This window comes from Drosophila albomicans, chromosome X (assembly GCF_009650485.2).
Source record: "Drosophila albomicans strain 15112-1751.03 chromosome X, ASM965048v2, whole genome shotgun sequence".
Taxonomy (NCBI): Eukaryota; Metazoa; Arthropoda; class Insecta; order Diptera; family Drosophilidae; genus Drosophila; species Drosophila albomicans.
The window spans coordinates 19,255,141-19,276,073 of NC_047627.2; the positions used below are offsets into that span (position 1 = coordinate 19,255,141).

At 36.6% G+C, this 20,933-nt stretch overlaps 1 protein-coding gene across 2 annotated transcripts; it reads right to left on the minus strand.

Annotated features, from left to right (window-relative positions):
• Positions 1 to 6,146: 6,146 nt before the first annotated feature.
• Positions 6,147 to 20,903, minus strand: LOC117567390 (cytospin-A). 2 transcript variants are annotated; one of them, XM_034247384.2, is made up of 10 exons: positions 14,276 to 14,364; positions 11,086 to 12,111; positions 10,873 to 11,013; positions 10,099 to 10,275; positions 8,797 to 10,036; positions 8,585 to 8,730; positions 7,737 to 7,856; positions 7,278 to 7,671; positions 6,942 to 7,216; positions 6,147 to 6,872 (listed from the first exon to the last, which is right to left on the minus strand). In XM_034247384.2, exons 2-10 carry the CDS (start codon positions 11,899 to 11,901, stop codon positions 6,783 to 6,785), a joined length of 3,399 nt encoding a protein of 1,132 aa, XP_034103275.1. In that variant the 5' UTR covers positions 11,902 to 12,111; positions 14,276 to 14,364; the 3' UTR covers positions 6,147 to 6,782. The 2 variants fall into 2 exon arrangements, with proteins under 2 accessions (XP_034103275.1, XP_034103360.1); XM_034247469.2 differs by lacking the exons at positions 10,873 to 11,013; positions 11,086 to 12,111; positions 14,276 to 14,364 and adding exons at positions 19,914 to 20,099; positions 20,740 to 20,903 and having other exon boundaries at positions 6,148 to 6,872.
• Between the last annotated feature and the right edge of the window lie 30 nt (positions 20,904 to 20,933).

Consider the following 20,933-nt stretch of genomic DNA (forward strand, 5'->3'; position numbering starts at 1 on the left):
TACTATTATAGATATAATATTTAGAACGTCTTTGCATCGTTCACTTTTTCATAGCATGCTTTTGGGCTGAAATGGGAAAAATGATTTTGGTTGATAAAAAAAGAATTAAGTATCTCAATTCATCTTTTTGTATTAAAACTTTTGTATTAAAAAAACAAAAATTAGAAATATATGAAATACATAAAATACATGAATTATTATTAATTAACACATACTAGAAAATCAATTTTCTATATTTAAAATTCTTCTAAGAATTGCACCTATATTATAATAAATAAGCTTTCAAATTACCTTAAAGATATATATTAAATAATTTGTATAAACTATGAATTTTCTATAGGAACAAAAATTAAAAGTAATATAGACTTTTTTAAGATATCACAATAAATTCAATCATATTGATTAAGTTGAAATTTTTAACATTTAAATGTTGAGCGAATATTCAACAAATATTATTATTGAATAAATTGAAACGCTCTTAGTTGACTTAATAATAATTCTGTTATGAATTTTATTTAAAAGCTTTATTATTTTTGGTTTTTCTAGCTAATTGTGTATTGCTTAAGTTATTGTCTTAACAACATGGCTATAATATTATTTGAAAATTAACCAAATCACAGAAGAATTTAGTGTGCAGAACTTCAATGCTTAAACTTAAATCGAATTTAAATATTTTAAATATAAGAATACGAAAATCTCTAACTCTTTACTTAAATAGAATCTTAAATGTTTAGAGTGATTTCTTAAACAACCAAATTTATTTATTGAAAAAGGTTAGATATATCTATATTAATATTAACTTATTTCTAAAGCCCCTACAGCCTTTGGCACAAGCATCTAAATTAAATATAAAAAATAGATCAATTTAAATTGAGTCTAAAGGTAAAACATTTGTAGAATATACTAAATTGAATACTTAGTTGATTATTTACTATTCGATATAAAGGAGATACTCTTAAGAACTGGGAAAACATCTTCAACTCAATTGCAACTCAGATATTTCGCCAACACAACAAATTGGGCTATTCAAAAGGCAACTTGAGTTTGAGGATTTATTGATCATTAGCTCAACTACGAAGTGTTGTATCTTTTCTTCAGATGATGCATTCAATGCAAGGGGAAGGATGAAGCATAAAGAATGAAGGCAATTCAAACACTCACTCATTGTCAATGGACTGCGAGTAGTTGACTTCTTTACTCTGCTCTGCTCTTCTCTTCTCTTCTTTTTTTTAAGAGTGCTGCCTCAGCAACAAGAACAACAAGAACAACAAAAATGGCTGTGAGCAATGTGTCATGCTTGTTGATTTGTAAGGATGCAATGCTGCCCGCCGCGTTGTCAATTGTATTGACCGGAAAATCATAAAGCTCTTTGTGCCCAGCTCGAGTTGGAGAGTTTGCAAGAAGAGTGAAGGAGATAGAGAGACTAGAGAGAGGAAGTCAAATGGAAGCAGCAGCGTCATGCCATCCGATCGAAACTCAACTCAATAGTGGGCCCTGGTCATTTAATGTTCCATCATCGTCATCCTCATCGTTAGTCCATCTTCAGGCAAGTAGTATTTCAGTTTTGTTCGAACCGGAAATGTTGCTCAGCTCTCATTCAATCTTTGTCTGTTGCTCTTTCATTTTTCTATTACATGATTTTATAATCCTTTTTAATTTTTTTCCGTCTGTAAAATCTCTGGGCTGGCTTCCGCCGCAGAAAGTTGTTCTTTATTATGGAAAACTGTTTATAAGTTGACAAGCAGTAAACAGGATTTCGGAAACGCTAAGAATTTTCCGACTTTTCCAACTTGTCCACCAACAGAAATGAAAACGAAAGAAAAGGGGTCGCTGATCGAAAAATTAACATTCAACTATGACAGGAAGTGAACTTCCAGAATGTAGGTGTATGATTGTGTGTGTGTGTGTGTGTCTGGTTATTGGGGAAATTGGAACAAGTGCGTAGAGTATTATGACACAATTGATTTTAAAGGCCAGTTGTCATGCTTTGTTATTATGTGGCAACAGAAATTGAAAACTATATAATGCAAGATTTATCATTTTATTCATTTTAGCATTCAAAATTGATCAACTATTTATTTGTTCTTTAATTTAAGGATAGTTATATAAATATAAATAATATAATTCAAATTTAATAAACATTTTTTAGTGGGGAAAGAAAGGGAATGATTTCAATTTAACATTGAATACGTAAATTATATAAAATATATATACTATAACTAAATAGAGAGAAAAAAATATAGATTGCATATTTAAGCTAAATTTGCATTTTAAGATTAAAAACATATATTTTTAAGACTTAAATCTTTCTGCCGGAATTTGTTATTCTGGATGGAAACGAAGATTCCAAAACTTGATTTAAAAACTTTTGCGAACTTAAAAACAAATCTTGAAACAAGATGTTCAGATTGAAAACATTTTAAAACCAGATTTTGTTCTTTATTTTTTTTTTCTTTCATCTGAATTTTAAAATGTTCAATATTGATTTAGGATTTTCATTTTTATTTAAATTTTGAGATTCTATTCTTGATACAAGAATCTTGAATTTCAAGATTGGGCAATTTAATTTTATTTTAGAATTTCAATGTCAATTTAAGAATAAACCTTCTCAGTTCAATTTTGAAATCATGCAATCTTGATTCAAGATTCTATTCTTTACTTTAGCACTTTTTATTCATTTTGTTTAGTTGTCTGCTTAACATTATTTTAAAATATAGTGTTTGAAACCTTTTTTAAAAAGTAAGTATAAAATAAAGACATATTTTTTCAATCTTTCTTTCTTGAAAGTGCACCACTAAATTCCATAATTATAAGAAGGAACTTCAACTGCTTGGTGAGAGTATAAGTTAAACGATTATGCAGAAGGAAATGACCCATAAATGACAGCGCCCATAGAAAATGACACGCACACAAAATGATTTTACCCACCATCAGCTACCACCACAATATATGCACTATATGCTAGTAAAGGAGAGGAGAGAAGAGAGAAGAGGAGTTGGACACTGACCCAATCCACAAAAACAGAAAAAAGCATATGGCATGGCGCTTATCCATTTATGAGTGCACATTAGCCATTATATTATAGCTTGCTGCCGTTATGATTTACGGGAATAAGTGAAACCCAAACCCAAACCAAAAAAAAAGAAAACCCCATCCATCTAGCCATCGTCGTCGAGCGTCGTCCGGTAAGTGCCATCGTTGTGCAGTTGAGTGGAAACTATAGATAATATATTTATAGTAGTTTTGCAGTGTTGTGTGAGTTGCGAGTTGCGAGTGAGGTGCATATTCATTGTCTCTGGGTCTCGACTATTTTTGTATATTAAAATGTTGCCACATTGAAATTTATTTGTCTATTTCTTGATTTATGACTTGGCATTTCTTTTATTTCCAACTGGTCAGCTTCTGTCTGGTCAGGCCTCTGGCCTCTGGTCAACAAATGATGCGTCAGCATTCGTATCATCATGCCACGACATGTGCCACACATTAAAAGATAGAGACACTTACTTTTATGCCCGCAACCCGCAGAAGGGTAATCGCTTAATTGACAGCATCTATCTCAGTGACAAAAGGTTGGCACTGCTCCAGGGATCAAACTAAATACTATCTGTATCTATTATACCTGAACTTAATTCCTGCTGCGTGTTGCGGACAGCAATGTGCAGATTTGCAGATACAAAACCAAATAGTAAACGGAAGAGTTTAAGCCGCCAGCAGCTGAGCAAATTAATTCCACAACGAAGCTGCTCTGACTAATCTATTTTACAATACTTATGCGTAAATCAACTTAAATTGTAATTAAGATAAAACATAAGTAAATCAATTCCATACTAATAACAATTATCATGTTTAATCAAAAAATCTTCTTTCAGAATTTTAAGATTGAAAAGTTCTTTAATCAAGATTTGCTTTATACTTTTCAATCTATATTTTTTCTCTATGTGAAGTTTATCTCATCTTTAATAAATTCCAAAACTAAAACAAGACACTCATAAATTCAAATTCATGACAACATTATCATAATTATTAAGAAGTAAACAGAAATTTTAAATTTCGTTTTGAATTAAAGAATCTAAATCTAAATACTGAATAAAACTTCATTGATGTTTCAATTTTTTTTTTGAAAATACGTATTTAAATATACAAATATTTATTATTAAGGAGACAACTTTTTTAGAATAATGCCAAATAGCTTTTTATGTATAATATTATTTTGAATTTTTGTTAATGAGTTCAAATTTTATTTGAATTATAACCAAATATATTTTACAAGTAAATGTATTTTAAATTTTAAAATAAATTCACACGGGAAATTTATCATTTTCTATAAGCTAAAAGAAAAACTATGTAAAGAAGATTTAAGATATTTTATAGATGTTCAATATTTATACATAGACTCATAATTCATTAGAAAATTTCTTTATAGTACTTAAACATATGCAAAATTCATTTAAATTTTAAATTTTTATTACTTTTAGAAAAATATATGAATAAGAATATATAATATTAATATTCTTCACATTCAAATATGATTTTTATGCATATCTATAAACTTTAATTTGATATTATATCATATTATTAATACTTAAGAGATTTTAATATATTTTAATTAAAAATAAATTTCAATATGATGTTTACAACATATTGAAAACGTTTTGTGCAAATCTATAAAAAATATATTGTTAGATTAGAGATATAATTTTTAGAAATTACCAAAAATGAAAAGCTTAAAAAGTCGCCTACCTTGTGTTCATTTTCGCAGTTATTAAGTCCTGGGATAACCAATCCTATGGAAGGACATTTGTTTCAGTTCAGTTCAGCTCATCTGTGGAGCTCTCAGCTTGCAGCTTCTACTTCGTTCCTTCTTCGGATGGACAGTTTAACTTGCCACCGCGGCGGTGGCAGCAACAAAAACTTGCCGACACTTATTAGCCTTGAGTACATCAATCATCGGCTTGTTTTAATTTTAAAAAATCGCACGCTGTTTTCCCGAGTCGTCGTCGCCCAACCCTCATGCTGCTCTCTCTCTCTCTCTCTCTCTCTCTCTCTCTCTCCCCCCTCCTCAACCCCTCACGATGCCAAGCAACGATGCGAGGGGGAGTTGTGTGCGCACGTTTAAGCACTTAATTAAATGCCGCAGGCCACACGCCCCCCGTCGTTGTGGGCGCCATCGTCGTCGTCGTCGTTGTCGTCGACGTCTCGTTGAATCCCGCCCACTGTGCAGCATGTGCGGCATCTCTTTCTCGCTGCCGAATGTATCTCCATCTCTCTATGCAATGGTACTTTGCGTGTGTGTGTGTGTATGTGTGTCTCTCTGTCTATACCGAAATCCTTGGGAAATTTTCTGCTTGGCACTTAGGGAAATTTTCGTATCATGTTTAAAGAGCGCCATTTTCTTTTTGTGTGTTCTCAACTTATATTTCACTTGAGTTCACTTTGTGATGATTCGTGTGTTTTGGGGTTGGGTTCGTTTCAGTTGGGTTGGGTTGGGTTTCGCTTTCTCGCTTCAAAATTCATTCAACTTAGGCATTTGCCTTGTGGTCTGGCAAATGGCAGTCAGCAAAATAGCGGGGCAAGTGGGAAGTAGACGACGACGTTGCTAACTGGGCTTATCTGTTGGCAGAAATGCTTATGTTGCGGACAAGATTGATCTGTTTAATAAGCAAAACCTTAAATTTTTGATTAAGCAAAGTGTAAACCTTTTTTAATTCGCTTTTATGTGCCACACCATAAAAAATAACATAAGATATTCATTCCCCCTCGCACACTCTGTGTGCATTTCATTATGAATACAAATTGTGAATGGGGCGTGGCATCTCATCGCCATCAAAATTATTAAGTTAACAATGAACTTTTATGATTGCGGAAGATGAGCCAAGTTCAAAGCAACCACCGACAAAATTTTAATGAATTTTTATATGAAATATGTGTGAGAAAAAGTTCAGAGTAAGAAAATAAAAAAAGTTGATTACAGCAACAGGTAAATAATAAAAAAAAATATAATAATAAATAAAATAGAAAACATAAAATAATAAAAGAAAACATTTTCCTTTTTAAATATCTTACCAGAAATCCATCCATAAAAAAAACAACTCGAGTTTTGAATTGAAATACATAAAGTTTTTAATGATTCCATTTATTTTGTTTATAGTATTTTTAGAATTCAATATAAAAATAGTTTGTTGTGTATAAATAAAGATAAAGATAATCATCGTTATTGTTTTCATTGTTTTTGTTTTTTGTTTTTATAATAAATATGCTAAAGCTAATCGACCATTCATTTTCTCTAGGTCTAAGTATATAAAATAAACTCTAAAATCAGCGTTTAATGCATACAAGTTTGGCCCAACTTTATACCCCCCAAAACTGAATAATCCTGACACAGTACAATATTATTTATATAGCTAAATATATATTTATATGAGTAGGGCAAAAGTTGCACGGTAAAAAGAGAACAAAAAAAAAGTACACAAAAAAAATACGTATTACAAATCTAGGATTGAAAAAACTTTTCATTATCTAGGCGAAGATTCGTGCCAAAAAATAGTATTGCTCGGTGCCATGTGAAATGCATTAATACGAGTAGCTTGCTGTATGATAATAAATAGTTGCTAGCCAGCCAAGAACAAAAAAAAAAAAAAAACAAAAAGCATAAAAGTATGTGTGTGTGTGTGTGTGAGTGAGAGAGAGAGAGAATAATGCATTTACAAAAGCTACAGTTTATCTCCCAACTGAAGGTTGTCTCTGCCTCTGCCTCTGCTTCTGATTCTGCTTCTGGCTCCAGCTTACGTCTCAAAGTACTTGTAGATAGCTGTGATATAGGACATGACCTGTGTCCAATCGGGTCGCTCGATTTGACACATATCATTGATATTCTGTGCGTGAAATAAGAAACATTATGAGTACAGAAAATGGATGATGAATTCAAAGTATTCTACACTTACCAGCGTGGTGGTAATGCCCACAGATTCGGCGGCAGCAAAGGCTAAAGAAAAGTTGCGCCGCTTATTCACCGGACTGAGAGTATCGTAGGGTATTCGATCCGGCAGATAGGAATGTAGAATGGCGCAAAATGCCAAGCCATCGTTCCACGATGAGCTAAAATTTGTAATGTCAATGTTGCGATAGCCAACCGTCTTATTTTGACACCACTTGAGCAGTGCATTCCGCTTCGAGCCGCCATTCTTGGCCAGCATATTGAGCGGATCCTTGCGCTCACCTAAAATGAAATATATTTCGTATTTCAAACAAATACATCTTTGAAATGTGTTGCTCCTCACCACTCAAGAATGATTTTGAGACGTTGCCAAAACTGAGACTGCCCACAAAAGCGCTGCTTGGCGATTGTCCGCCCGCCGTTGTTAGACTGGGCTGCAAGCTGCTGGGCGTGTTTGGTGTGGAAGGCTGCGATGATGATGCTGATGTTGCCGATGTCGCTGCCGATGCCGCACTTGCCGTTGACTGTGTCGACAATTGCTGCTGCAGCTGTGGCGGCTGCTGTGTTACTTTGGTTGGATTAGCTGCGCTTGATAGTGCTGATGCTGATGTTGCTGATGCAGTTGTTGCCGATGTTGCTGGTGGTGTGGTTGCAGCAGCATTGTTGCTTGCCACTCCTCCTCCAACATTGTTGACATTCACATGCAGATTGCTGCTCTGCAGAACGGGCAAACGTAGCTGCGTAGTCAAAAAGAGAATTATTCAAAATATATTCATTACAAAAAATAGATTTTTATGCTTACGCTCTCGTGCCAATCACTGGATACGGGCAAAATGATGGGCGTGTGGCCTGCTTCGGGTGTGCCGCTGTTCAAACTGGACGTTGAGCTGTAATGAGATTCCGTCTCATCCGCTTTGCCTTGCTATACGAATTAGAAATCAATATTAGATCGTTTATACAATAATAATTAAGAGAACAAGAGTTAGTGTAATTTATCCGTACAATAAAACTGAATTTTATTTTACACCCTAATTTAAATATCTTCTATTATGCATTCTAAATAAGCTGACAGTTAGAAGGCTGCACGGCTCATATGATTTGCCTGTACAATAACTCGGGGTTTTTTTAAACCTTGCTTTAAATAACTTCTCTCTTGCATACTAAATTAGTTGACAGGCTGAATTATTAAGAGTTTGAAGGCTGTAATTTGTACACAGCATAGTTCATGTAATTTGCTCGTACAATAAGTGAGGGTTCTTTAACTATCTGCGACTTAAGATTACAACTTAGTATGAAAACCCTGACTTAGTTATAGAAATTTTTTGAGATTTAATTGACAATTGGTTGTCTAACTCATTGCAAATTTAAATTTCTAATTAAGCAATGTTGTTATAGCAAAATGCAAACTCAAGCTAAGCTTACATTGAGTGAATAAAAATTCAACATAATTGTAAAATTAAGTTTAGTTCCAGTTATAATATTATACTATAAACAGCTATCTACTGACATAAATTTTCCCAGTTTAAAATTAGACAATGAGTCAATATAATGATTGGCAATATATTCCTAATAATTATAATAGGTTTGTAGGCAAGTGTTTAGCAATGATAATACAAAATGAATGTATTATTTGTATAACTTCCAGCTTACCGGCTTGTTGTTCTCAATGCTCTCGATGAGCGTCTTCACAGAGAGTCGCGAATCCTGCCGACTGAAGCTGAGCTTGCTGCGTCGCGAGGCCATCTCTTGCTGCACAGTTGATAGCACCGATTGCTGTGTCTCCGTCTGCTGCAGTTCTGTTAGAGAGCAACCACAAAATCAAGTCACGAATAAAGGACTTCTTTAATAGTAGTTCAACTTACGTTGCTTGGTCAACTTTTCGAGCTGCTGCTCGAGCAATCGGATCTTCTCCTTTTGCGTTTTGTTGTCCAGCACCAGCTGTTCGCGTGCGCTGAGCGCTTCAGTCTTGAAATCGTTGGCAACACGCACCGTCATGAGCAGATCGGCCTGAAACTGTTGCCACTCATCCGCCTCCCGTTTGCGCAACTGCGTCTCCTTATCGAGTCGCGATTCGCTGTCGCTCAAATGCAACTGCGCATCGCTCAGATGTCGCTGCGTTTCGCTGAGCAACTGCTGCAGCTGCGCCTTATCCTCCTGATGGCATTTGCACTGCACCTGCAACTCGTTGACACGCTCCTCGAGCGTCTGGCAATCGCCACTCAACTTATCCTTATCCCGTTGCAGTTGCTCCAGGCGAAACTCGAGATGCGAGACAGCGCATTTGGCATTGTTCTTGGCCACCTTGCACTCCTCGGTTAGGCCGGCAAGTTGTTCGCGCAATCGTCGCAATTCCGCCTGGCTGCGTGACCATTGATCCTGCAGCTCAGCCAGCCGCTCTTCGAGCGCATCCTTTTCGCGACGCGCCGCATCGAGGACATCGCTTAGATCGGTTTTGTCGCCACGCGCCAAATCCGCCTCCAATTCCTCGATCTTCGATCGCGCATTCTCCAGCAGCGTGCTCAATCGACTGATCTCAATCGCACGCTGCGATATCTCATCCTTGGCCAGCGACAACTGAGCTTCGCTCTGCTTGCGCTCGGCATTCGCCGCATCCAGTTGCGAGTCGAGCAATGCATTGCGCTCTCGCTGCCGTTGCTGCTCGAGTTGAACAGTATCGCGCGATTGCCGCAACTCGGCCAGCTCGCTTGTTAATTCCTCCTGCTTGAGCAGCAAGGCTTCGCGTTCCTCTTGCGATGATTGTATCAAATCGAGCAGCTTATTCTCGAGCAACATGAGCTCTTGCATCGTGCTGCGATTTGTGCGTGACTCGTTGAGTTTTTCGGTCTGGCGACAGAGCGATTGAAAGAGCACATCCTTCTCCTCGGCGAGACGTTCGTTTTCGGTTTGTGTGTCGGTCAATTGGGTTTGCAGATCGGCGAGCTCCTGGAGTGTGGCCTGCAACTCCTCGTTGGTTGAATAGTGCGTCTCCTCCATCTGTATGATCTTGTCCTGCAGACACGCTACTGATATCTCACTGGACGACGAGTGTTTGTCCCAATCGGGCGTAAGACACGGCGTCCCATCGTTGGTCGCTTCGTTGGCCTATTAAATTGCAATGTATAACTGATTATAGAATATATATTTATATAGAGTGACACTCTTACTGTGGGCAATGCTATCGAGGCGGGCGCTGAGCTGTGCAAACGCTGCGAATCTTGGATAATCTGTTGCTTCTCGGCGTCCGACAATGGCGAGTTGACAACGTCCCGCAAACGATTGCGCAAAGATTCATTTTCATATTTCAGATTGCCAATTTCCATTTGAGTTTTCTCCTGTTGATTCTGTAATAAGAGAGAAAGAGCGAGCGTTCAGTTCAGTTCAGGTGAGCGAATTCTTTTCCCTCATTTATTGTTGTTGTTCTTGTTGTTGCAACACTGACTGCAAATTGTATTTGAACTGGAATAAGAATGTTCAAATATCGATCGATTATGATCTACTTTAAATAAAGGGGAAGAGAGTTGCATAGTTTGTGTAATTTAATTGTACAATAAGACGAGATAAATATCTTTCATATATTATGCAAATTATACTCATCAAATTTAGCCAAGTTTTAGCTGTTGATTGATTGAGACATTCGCCTGTTAGCTTACTTTTAATGCACACTGTTGAGGTGGCGACAATTTCAATTAAATGAGCGCAGTTTTTTGTTGCATCGCATATATATCGAAACATATTGAATATCAATAAATTGGTTAAAGTAACGAAGCGCAACGCCCCCAGCAGCAGCAGCAACAGCAGCAACAACAACAACAACATCAACAACATCAATTGCAAACACAGTAACAATATTAGACGACAATTGACAGCTTTTTGCGGTTAATTGACTGACTGATTGAGTATATGTTTTTGTTTGCCATGTGATTCAACTGGCTTTTTACCTGCATCTTGAGCAGATCACCCTTCAGTTTGGTCACCTCGCTTTGGTATGGCAACAGCTCCGTGATTCGCGTCTCCAGCTGCAATTGCTCGCGTCCCAAACGCTCCAATTGCGTCTGCAATTCCTGCATTTTGTTGTTAGCCTGCAAACCAAACACGTTTCAAATTTATTCCAATATATGCATTATTTATATGTATTTTGTTTTCATACGCACCTCTAACAGTTGTTGTTGCTGCTGTTCGTTGTTAATGAATTGCAGTTGTTGTTGCTGCTGTTGTTGTTGCTGTTGCTGCTGCTGATAGCTGCTTGCTGCAACAGCAGCAACTGCAACAGCTGCTGCAGCAGCATTGGCTGCTGCTGTTGCGGCGTTGTTGGTGGCGGTGCTGCTGTTGTTGCTGCTGCTACTGTTGCTGGCACTTGTTGTTGTTGCTGTTGTGGTTGTTGCTGCTGCCGCTAATTGCTGATAGAAATCAGCAGCGGCAGCGGCAGCAACGCCGCCATCTTGCAACGCATTGCTGTTGTTATTGTTGCTGCTGCTGCTGTTGTTCGGCGCCGGCGCAGCTGCAATCGAAGTCATCAGTTGCTGTTGCTGTGGTGATTGCTGTGGCAATTGCTTTGGCTGCTTTTGTCCTTTGAATTTTGATTTCTTCTGCGGCAGCGTGTTGCTCAGCTGCTGTGGCTGCTGGCGTAGCTGCTGCTGCTGTTGTTGTTGTTGTGTTGTCAGCAACAACGCTGCCTCGTCGCCAACATCGACACCACGTTCGTAAGTCGCCTCGTGATTTGAATAGAATTTTGTTGTTGCTGTCGTTGTTGCGTTGTTTACTTGTTGTGCTTGCAACAGTTGCTGCTGCTGTTGTTGTTGTTGCTGCTGTTGTTGTTGCTCATGCGCCGTGTTGAGCGATGTGCTCGACTGTGACTTCTGTCGATTGTTGTTGGAATGTTGCTGCTGTTGCTTGTGCGTTGAATTGTTGGAGGAGGCAGAACTCGAGGTTCCTTGTCCTCTGCGGAATAATGATTTTAATTTAATCATTGTGTTGCAATTGTTATTAACTTTGCTCTCGTTGTACTCGTTTTTCTCGGTGTTGTTGTTGTTGCAAAACGTAAATCATTAACTTTTGTATGTATTTTTTATTGTAGTCGAGTTTGTTTTTTATTTTTTGTTTATGCAGTTCGTTGTATTTTTATGTTTATTAATATTTCGTTGTCGTTCGTTATAAATTAATCGTTATCGCTTTCAAAGCTGTTATCACAAAACACACACACACACATCAAATTTATGATAAAAACAAAATATAAAGACTTCTTTCATTTGCTCTGCAGAGAAAGTACAAAAATTTCTGCGAGACATTTTCCCATTTTTGCCATTGCAAGTGAAATAAAAAGACACAAAAAAAAAAAAAAGTAAAGCGAGCGCAGCAAACCGATGAATGAAAGTTCAAAGCAGATGCTAATAAAACACAACGCGCGTCTCTTGTCTTGTGTTGCATGCCAAACAAAAACAAAAATAACCAAACGACAACAACAACAAAAACTCGTTTTATGTTGTCGGCTCTGACAATCGCATTGCATTGTTGTTGTCGTTGCTTTTGCTGTTACGCCGCCGCCCCATAGAAAGGGTGTGGAAGCGAGAAGGTCGAAGCCACCATGAATGTGCCGCTTGCTCGCTCGCTCGCACACTCGCAAGCTGCAATAACAGCGTACTGTTCTGTTAACTAACATGCGTCGCGTCAACAGTGCGTTTTGTACTAAAAACAAAAACAAAACGCAAAACCACAACAAGCACACTCATTAAGTATGCTGTTAATAAGAAGGTAATTGCAAATTGAAATGCAAAGGACAACAATGCCGATTGCAACGTCAATGGTGTCTAGTTTAAAAAATCGCACGTAGCTAAGTGCACGCATACACAGGCATATGTACATATGTATATGTATATGTACATTTATGTATGTATGTGTTTGTTTTGTTTGTGTTTTCTCTGTGGTTTTTGTTTTTGTGCTGCTATTTTTTTTCTGTTTTCATTGTCATCATGTGGCCTGCGTATGGATTACTCATTCGTATATACGAATTGAGAAATTGAAATGTGCATTAAAAAGACAGACGACGTCGACAACGACAGCGACAACGATGGGGAAGTACTGCTTGAAGTCATATAGATAAACATACGCACACACATGCGCATCATATGTTTGTATGCATGCGTATTGTCCATAAATGACACTGCTTCTTCTTCTTTTCTGCCGTCTATGGCCGGCCGGCGCTGTTAAGGTTGCCCTGCGATCAGGTTGCGCTCACGCTCTTTACAGGGCATGACGTCACAGCTGTTCAATGATCGCTGTGACTGTTGATAGCATTCAAGGGTAGTAGCAATAAAATACTATAACATATTACAAGCAATGTTGTGACGTCGACGTACACACAGCTTGTTGTAACCTTTTTTGTTTACATGCAATGACTTCCCACACACAACAATCTACACGCAAATTTGTGTGCTTTTGTTGAAAAGGCTTTTTAAGGCTTTCAACTTTTTTTGACAAGACAGCGACACATTTAAACTGAAGCACAAATAGCAAAAGGCAACAGAAAATACAGAAAATAAAACAAACATGACATCATTGCACGCGAAAATTTCGGATTATTTCATTAATTACAAAACAAGCTAGCGAGTTTTATCTTTTTTCTTTTTTTATCAGGTGCGTGGGTCATTTCACACAATGAACAAGAATGAGAGACAGAAAAGTATGGTAAGGCAGTTTTAGGTTTATCTGATGTTTGTCTTTTTTTGGCGATAATGCGCTAGGCTATTAGATAATTACATATTTTGCTATCATACAAAAATAAAGGTGGCTCGTGAGCTTGTTTTTTGCATTTCAATGCTAATTGAATATACAAATACACAAATTCACGTATGTTTTTAGCACACACACACGCGCGCGTTTTGCAACACTACATAAATGTTGCAAAGGAGTGCAGCAAGAGCAGGATGCAAGACTTGCAAACACACACATGCACTTTAAGCGGAAACTGTTGCTGGGGTAACAACAAACTTAACAGCTCGCTGTAAGTGAGAGGAGAGTAAATTAAATAAAAGTAACAGCAGCACTTGAAGAATGTCGTGCACACAGAAGAAGAAAAAACCAAGACAACAGCAGCGCTTGAAGCCGTTGCGACCGCTTAACAATGAATTGAACACACGCACACACATACACACTCACGCATTTACAGAGGTTTTTCGTATATACAGGGGAGACACGTACACACGCCGCTCTAGCTTTCGATATGTGTACTCACACACATACACACGCACGCATACACTCTCATTTAATTGTTTGCAGCCAGCAAAGGTATTTTTTTTTATAGAGGTTTGTAATTTTTGCATCAATTTTATTTGCACACACACATACCGCACAGTGTGTGTTAGCCATACAGTTAGAACGTATATACAGTTAGACTAAACACAAAGTCGTACAAATAAAAACAAACAAAGCGCGCACGAACGTAAAAAAAATAACAAAAAAAAAAGAAAGAAAAACAGAGCTAAGAAACTGACAACAAAACGCGAACGCGACGCGACGCGCGTTTTCTGAACGAGCCAACTGTAAACGGTGTGACCGTAGTTTGCAAGCGCAAAATGTTTGCTTTTTGGAGCGCGCGCGCATGTTAACAACAGCGCTATGTTACTTATGTCTGCCAACAACAGCGCATGCGTAACACGTTGCCCAACACTGTTGTTGTTGTTGTGAGCGAGCCGCTTTACAGCACTCAACTCAACACGCGGTGAATTTGACAATTTCAAAAAAGGGTAAGGTAAAAAACAAGTAGTCTTTTGCTTTTGTTTTCTGTTTGTTAGTATCTTAGGAGCAATTGAATTTTATTGTGATTAGGTTCGGTCGAAATATTTGTTTGTTTATTCCATTTTTTGTTGTTCGATTTTCATGAAAATTCTACCATTTAACAATTAATAATCAATTTTTTATCGAACGATGAACGCCCCAAAGCAGAATAACGCGCCCATTGCTGAGGACATTGCCAAAGATATAGACGATGATATGCAAGTTAGCGACTTATTCGAAGGCGGACACAAATTGAGTGCCCTCGAAAATATTGGAACATCCCTGACCACGTTATGGAGCAATTGTGCCATCAATGGCATTCCAAGCAGAGAAAACCTTGATAATCACGATGGCAAGTTCAATTCCTTACTATATATATATCTGTTGAATTAATCAATATGTGCATTTGTAGTGAAAAAGAAGACCAACAATGCTGCCAAACAAAATGGACTTGGTGCCGTCACGTAAGTTTCGAAATCTTTAATCTTAAAACAATCAACTTTCTTCTCCCTCACACACAGCTTTTTACCTTTTAATGCAATTTAACCGGAACTCGCCAAATCGCAATCTGGAATTCGCGAAATCAATTATGCGACATTCATACATATATAGTAAAATTAACGATTAATTATCACAAGTGATAAATGAAAATTACCAGTTTCCGGTACATATTTTTATAAAATAAAAATGCGAATGAATATAAAACAAGAAGCAATAAAGTGCAATCTTTTTAATACACTTGCTGTTCTACACGAACTGAAGGATGGAAGATTTGATCCGCAAAGACTTATGAAATTAAAATTTGTTAAAGAATATAAATTAAAAATAATAGCACGTTGCAGTTCGCTAAATTTCTCACTGATCTTTAATCATCAATAATAATTTAATATACGATTATTGGAAGACTTTTCGATTTGAAATAAATTGATCTCAATCTTAATTGACTTTCTCCTTTACAATCTACAAAGATTCTTCAGCAGCTTTCTTATAAACTTTGGAGGCAACCCTCTGGCAAATAGAGAAGCGAATGCAGAATGCAGAACCGGCAAAGGCAACGGCAACGTTGATGTATCGATTTCACAGCGTTTGTCGGATTAGCGACGTGGGGTTTACTCAAGGTGGAAAGTCAGACATGAACTTTTCCCAGGCGATAGGGCAATCAACCAAAGAAGAGTCTGAGTCCGAGCCATTGGCTGGAATGTCTTAATAGATGACAGTTCAGTTTCAGTTTCTTTCGATGCTGTGATTCTTGCTTCGTTCTCTACAGAGCCAGAGGGCAGAGGGAGGCAGAGAGGTTAGAATAGAGACAAGCGCCTCAGGTAGACAACCGGTAGATTACTTCTGATGTCTCTCTTTTGCTTTTGCTTTTTCATTTCAGTTCATTTCGTTTAGTATCTTTTCTATTTATACCCGCTAGGGTCAAAGAAGGGTTATTAAGACTTAATGCCAGTCGCAAACAATATGATTATATGAAACTCTAATTTCAAAGTTTACCATAAACTATACGATGATTATGATTATATGAAACTCTAGTTCCAAAGTTCTATATAAACTATACGATGATTATTATTATATGAAATTCTAATTCCAAAGTTCTATATAATTTATACGATGATTATGATTATATGAAACTCTAGTTCCAAAGTTCCACATAAACTATACGATGATTATGAAGTTCTATTTCTTGAAAAAAGATAGTCGATTTCTTTGATTTAAAATAAAAAAAAATACCCTTTTTTATTATTATATATGTACATATTAAAAATGTGATCATTGATAAAAGATAATTAGTTACATTTTTAAAATATGTTCTTCAAATGTGTTCTACAATAAAATTTCAAACTTTGTTTTTTTGTCGCTAAAAACGTAAGTGTGATTTCTATTAAAATTGTACTATACTTTTTTGATTCTGCAAAATTTCAAAGAAGTTGATTTTTCAACTTTTTCTATAATTTGTTGCTACCACAAAATACTAAATTGAATTTTTTGTATGGTTTTCTCTCCATTTCAACTATTCTAAATTATTTAATGACTTTTTAGGTATCTCATAGTCGATCAGCTTTCTTCCACTGTTTTTTTTTCTTCTGAATAGCAGCTGATGCTGTGGTCTGGTAACTGCGATAGCTTCTGCTGTTGCTGCTGCGTGAGCTTATCAAGCGACCCGCAGATAGACCAAAGAGATAGACAGATAGAAAGGGGGGAAGAGGGGAAGGTTGTTGGTTGCGCGGTTCCGGAACCACAAAAGCCACAAACCGCGTCGGCTATTTGCGGTTTTCTGCATTATTTCGTTCTGTTGTTTTTAATTCTACAAACGTCGCTGTTGTTCTTCTCATTCGCTTTTTTTATAGTATGTTTATTGTTTAGGTTTTGGTTTTGGTTATGACCAGCTCGACTTCGACGTCGTCGTTGTTGTTGTTGTTGTTGTTGCTGGGGTCTATGACCATCTGAAACACGAACACAACGTCAGTTATCGCAACAGCGGTGATAACCACCGCATAAGGTGCTTGCTTCCAAAACCCTCCCTCCCTCCCCCTCTCCCACTTCTCCACCGTCACCACGATCGCAAGTCGTACTAACGGATCGCATTACGCCTGGCACCGACTGCGGCGGCACCTGAGAAACCCAGTGGGCAGTTAACTAGTCGAATAGTCAGACAACCAGAGAGTCGAACAGTCAGAGACAGTCGGCTAACCAGCGAGCATGACATAAGTATTTAAAAACACAAAAAGCAACGACTTAAGAAATGCAAGAAACTTGCGCTGCAACACAACGAAGTCTCAATACACTAACTAGTTGCAAATTACATATATCATGGTGTTTGAGTAAAAATAAAGATCAACAAGTTCGATTTGGATAGTTGAAAAACTAAAGAAATTATTACCAAAGAATGTTACGGAAAGACGGACGAACCGCTATTAATTATCTATACGATATAGTAATCTGATCAACTGGACTTAGCATATGCTATTAAAAATACAAATACTTTGATATCTTTTTGTTTTATTAAAAACATCAGCAAGTTAGATAGTTTAAAATGAAGAAAATGATACCAAAGAAAGTTACGGACAGATGAAAGAACTGCTCTATATTATCTATATGATATAGTAATCCGATCAAGCTGAACTTAATATATGCTATTAAAAATACAAATACTTTAATATCTTTTTGTTTTATTAAAAACATCAGCAACAAGTTCGATTTAAATAGTTTAAAAACTAAAGAAATTATTACCAATGAATGTTACGGACAGATAAAAGAACTGCTCTATATTATCTATATGATATAGTAATCTGATCAAGCTGAACTTAACATATGCTATTGCAATATCAAAAATATATCTATACACCAAATTTCGTATCAAAAGCTTTACCACTGAATGAGTTATTGCCGTGAAAAGCGACGGACAGACGGATAAACAGCTTTATTTATATGATATGTAATACTATTAGCTAATGTACAGATCGGAAACAAGTTGTATACCAATAACTTGTAAACTGAGCGAAGAAAGTCTCAAACAAAGCGACTTAGTAATCATGCAAATTCGTAAGATTTTCTGTAAAGAGTATGACAAACCAAACTCTAACACTGAGTCCATGAGCATTCACTCGTGTGAGCAGCAAAATATTTGTTTGTTTGTTTGTCGCTTTGTCGATTTCTTTACGTGTATTTGTGTGTGTGTTACGCTTTGGTGCGCCAGTGTTGCGCTATAATTTGGGGACTATGCGTTTCAACGCCAGCTTTGATTAATGTATTAGATAAAAATAAATATTTTATTATATTAAATTAAACATTCAAACTTTTTCCACAAGCAAATTATGATCGATTTATGCTTTGAAAATTACTAGTTTTTTAAATTTGACTGTTATCGATATGAAAATCCTTAAACAATCATCTAATAATTCATTATTATTGAAAAAATATTAAAAATAACATCGTACTTAGATTGAAATTTAGAAATGTGCAAAAATTTTCAAATAAATGTAGGAATTGTACAAATATAAAGTTCTGATTGATTTGATTGTTATAAAAATTGATCAAAGTTATAGAGAAATATGCACTTTAATTGAACGTGAATTATTTGACTATCTCAGCTAGGTTTTTTAATTTAAACAAGCTATGCTATTTTGTCCATCAAAATGCGAGTTATTGGAAGAATTTTCACAAATGCACTTTAAGAGATCGTGAATTATTTGAGGTTCTAGTTATTTTATTCTTTTTTTAAGAATAATAATTGAAATTAAGAATAATAATTCAAATAATTCACGATCTCTTAAAGTTAAAACCTATGTTTGCCATTAAATAAATAAATTCATTATATTTATATTTCAAATATTTACTGAGAATTGAAATCGATCATAAACTGTTATCGAAGAGTGTCGCAAATTCAAGTTGACAACCCTCAAAATCCCCGCAGTCCGCAGAGTTGCCTGGTTCCCCATTCCCACATTCCCCATCCCTGATTTCGATTCCGCCAATTCCCTTTCCACCGTTTTCATGCTCGAGAAATGTGCCTTGTTGACATGTGTGTGTGTGTTTATGTTTGCGTGTTGTTGTTGTCGTGTTGTTGTGTTTATCGCACGCTTTGTTCGCATTTCTACCATATGCTAAACATTTCGCGGCGCTTTTTTATAACGCGTTTTTTTTTTGTATTTTATGATTCGATTGTTGTTCATAGCCATTATAATCCGTTTTCCTTTCGTTTCTCGAGCACAACTCACAGCAATAAGAAAAAAAAATAATAATAAATACAAAATACAAACGAGATACAAAATACGAAATAAATTATTTTTAGAAAACGGTTTCATTTTTTTCTTTTCTATGTAAAAATAGAAACTAACGCTATTGTTGTTATACTTTTGTTGTTGCTATTGTTGCATTTCTAAACTCAGCTCATTTCTGTTGAAATTTATTCATTGATGTTGCTGTTGTTGTTGTTGTTGTTAATGATTTACGTTTTGCTTATTAATGTTTTTTCTTGTATTTTGCTGTTGCAGCTGTCTCTCGCCATCTCTCTCTGTGGCTTAGAAGCAGAAAGTGAAGTCGAAAAATTTCACTCAAATTATATAATTAATGAGTTTTTAATTAACTCTTGAAAACTCAATTTCGCCAGCCAGCCAGCAAGAAAGACAGAGAGAGCAACATCAAAGAAGGGTCAAAGAAAAGAGAGAGCGATATACATACATACATATGTAGATTGTTTATAACTTACCCGCAAGACAGAAGCAGTAATAATCAATCAACGGTACACACACACACACAACACAGCAGATGTGTGTGTGTGTTCTGCAGCACTTGCACTTTGATTTTGTTTTTGTAATTGCCAACACACTGAAATGCCGTTAGATGACTGCGTCGTTGTTGAACACTTGACTCTCTTTTCCAACTGCTGTTTGCACTATGAAACACACACATGGAATGGAAAGAAGAGCATTTAAATAGCATTACATATTTATAAAAAAAAAAAAAATTCAAACAAAAAAAAACACATTTTCCACTCAGCTGCTGTTGCAGCAGCGGCAGCGAAGTCGGCGTCGACGCCGACAGCGGCGCGCACGTTAATTGCATTAGAAATTCGTATGCGTGTCGCGAATGAAGCCTTTGCAAGACATCAAAACAACAACGAAAAAGAAATGCAACTAATTAGCAATTATTTGCAGCTTGAGCGACTTTTTCTCTTTCGGCACAAAAATTCCAATTAGACAAGAGTATTGCAAATGCCATTTGTTGTTGGTCCCGTTATTTCTCTGACACACACACACACACTCTAACACTGTGAAGCGCCGCGACAATAAGGAGCAAAAGAGGAAGAGGAGAGCAGACAGTGTGACCTCGCTTGATAGCCAATTAATATTCATTAAATAAATTTCGATGATGCTGTTTGCAGTATGCAGTTGTTGTTGTTCTTCTTTTTGTGCTGCTTGTTCTTATTCTTATTTTTAGATGCAACACGACCTACACAACAGCAGCAACAACAACTGCAGCAGCAGCAGCAGCAGCAACGCAGTCACGAAGAAGGATTTAATTATTACACATACACATTCAAATTTCAATTCTTCACTAGAATTTTGTTATTATTATGTTTATTTCAATATTATTGCCGAGCGATAGCGATTGAGACGTTGAGTCTGCATGCAGCGCGAACGTTAGCAGCCTTGGCTTTGCTTGTTGTTTGTGTTTGTTTGCTGCTGAGCGTCAGCAGCGGCGTCTGTTTCTGTTTGCGTTTAGCGAC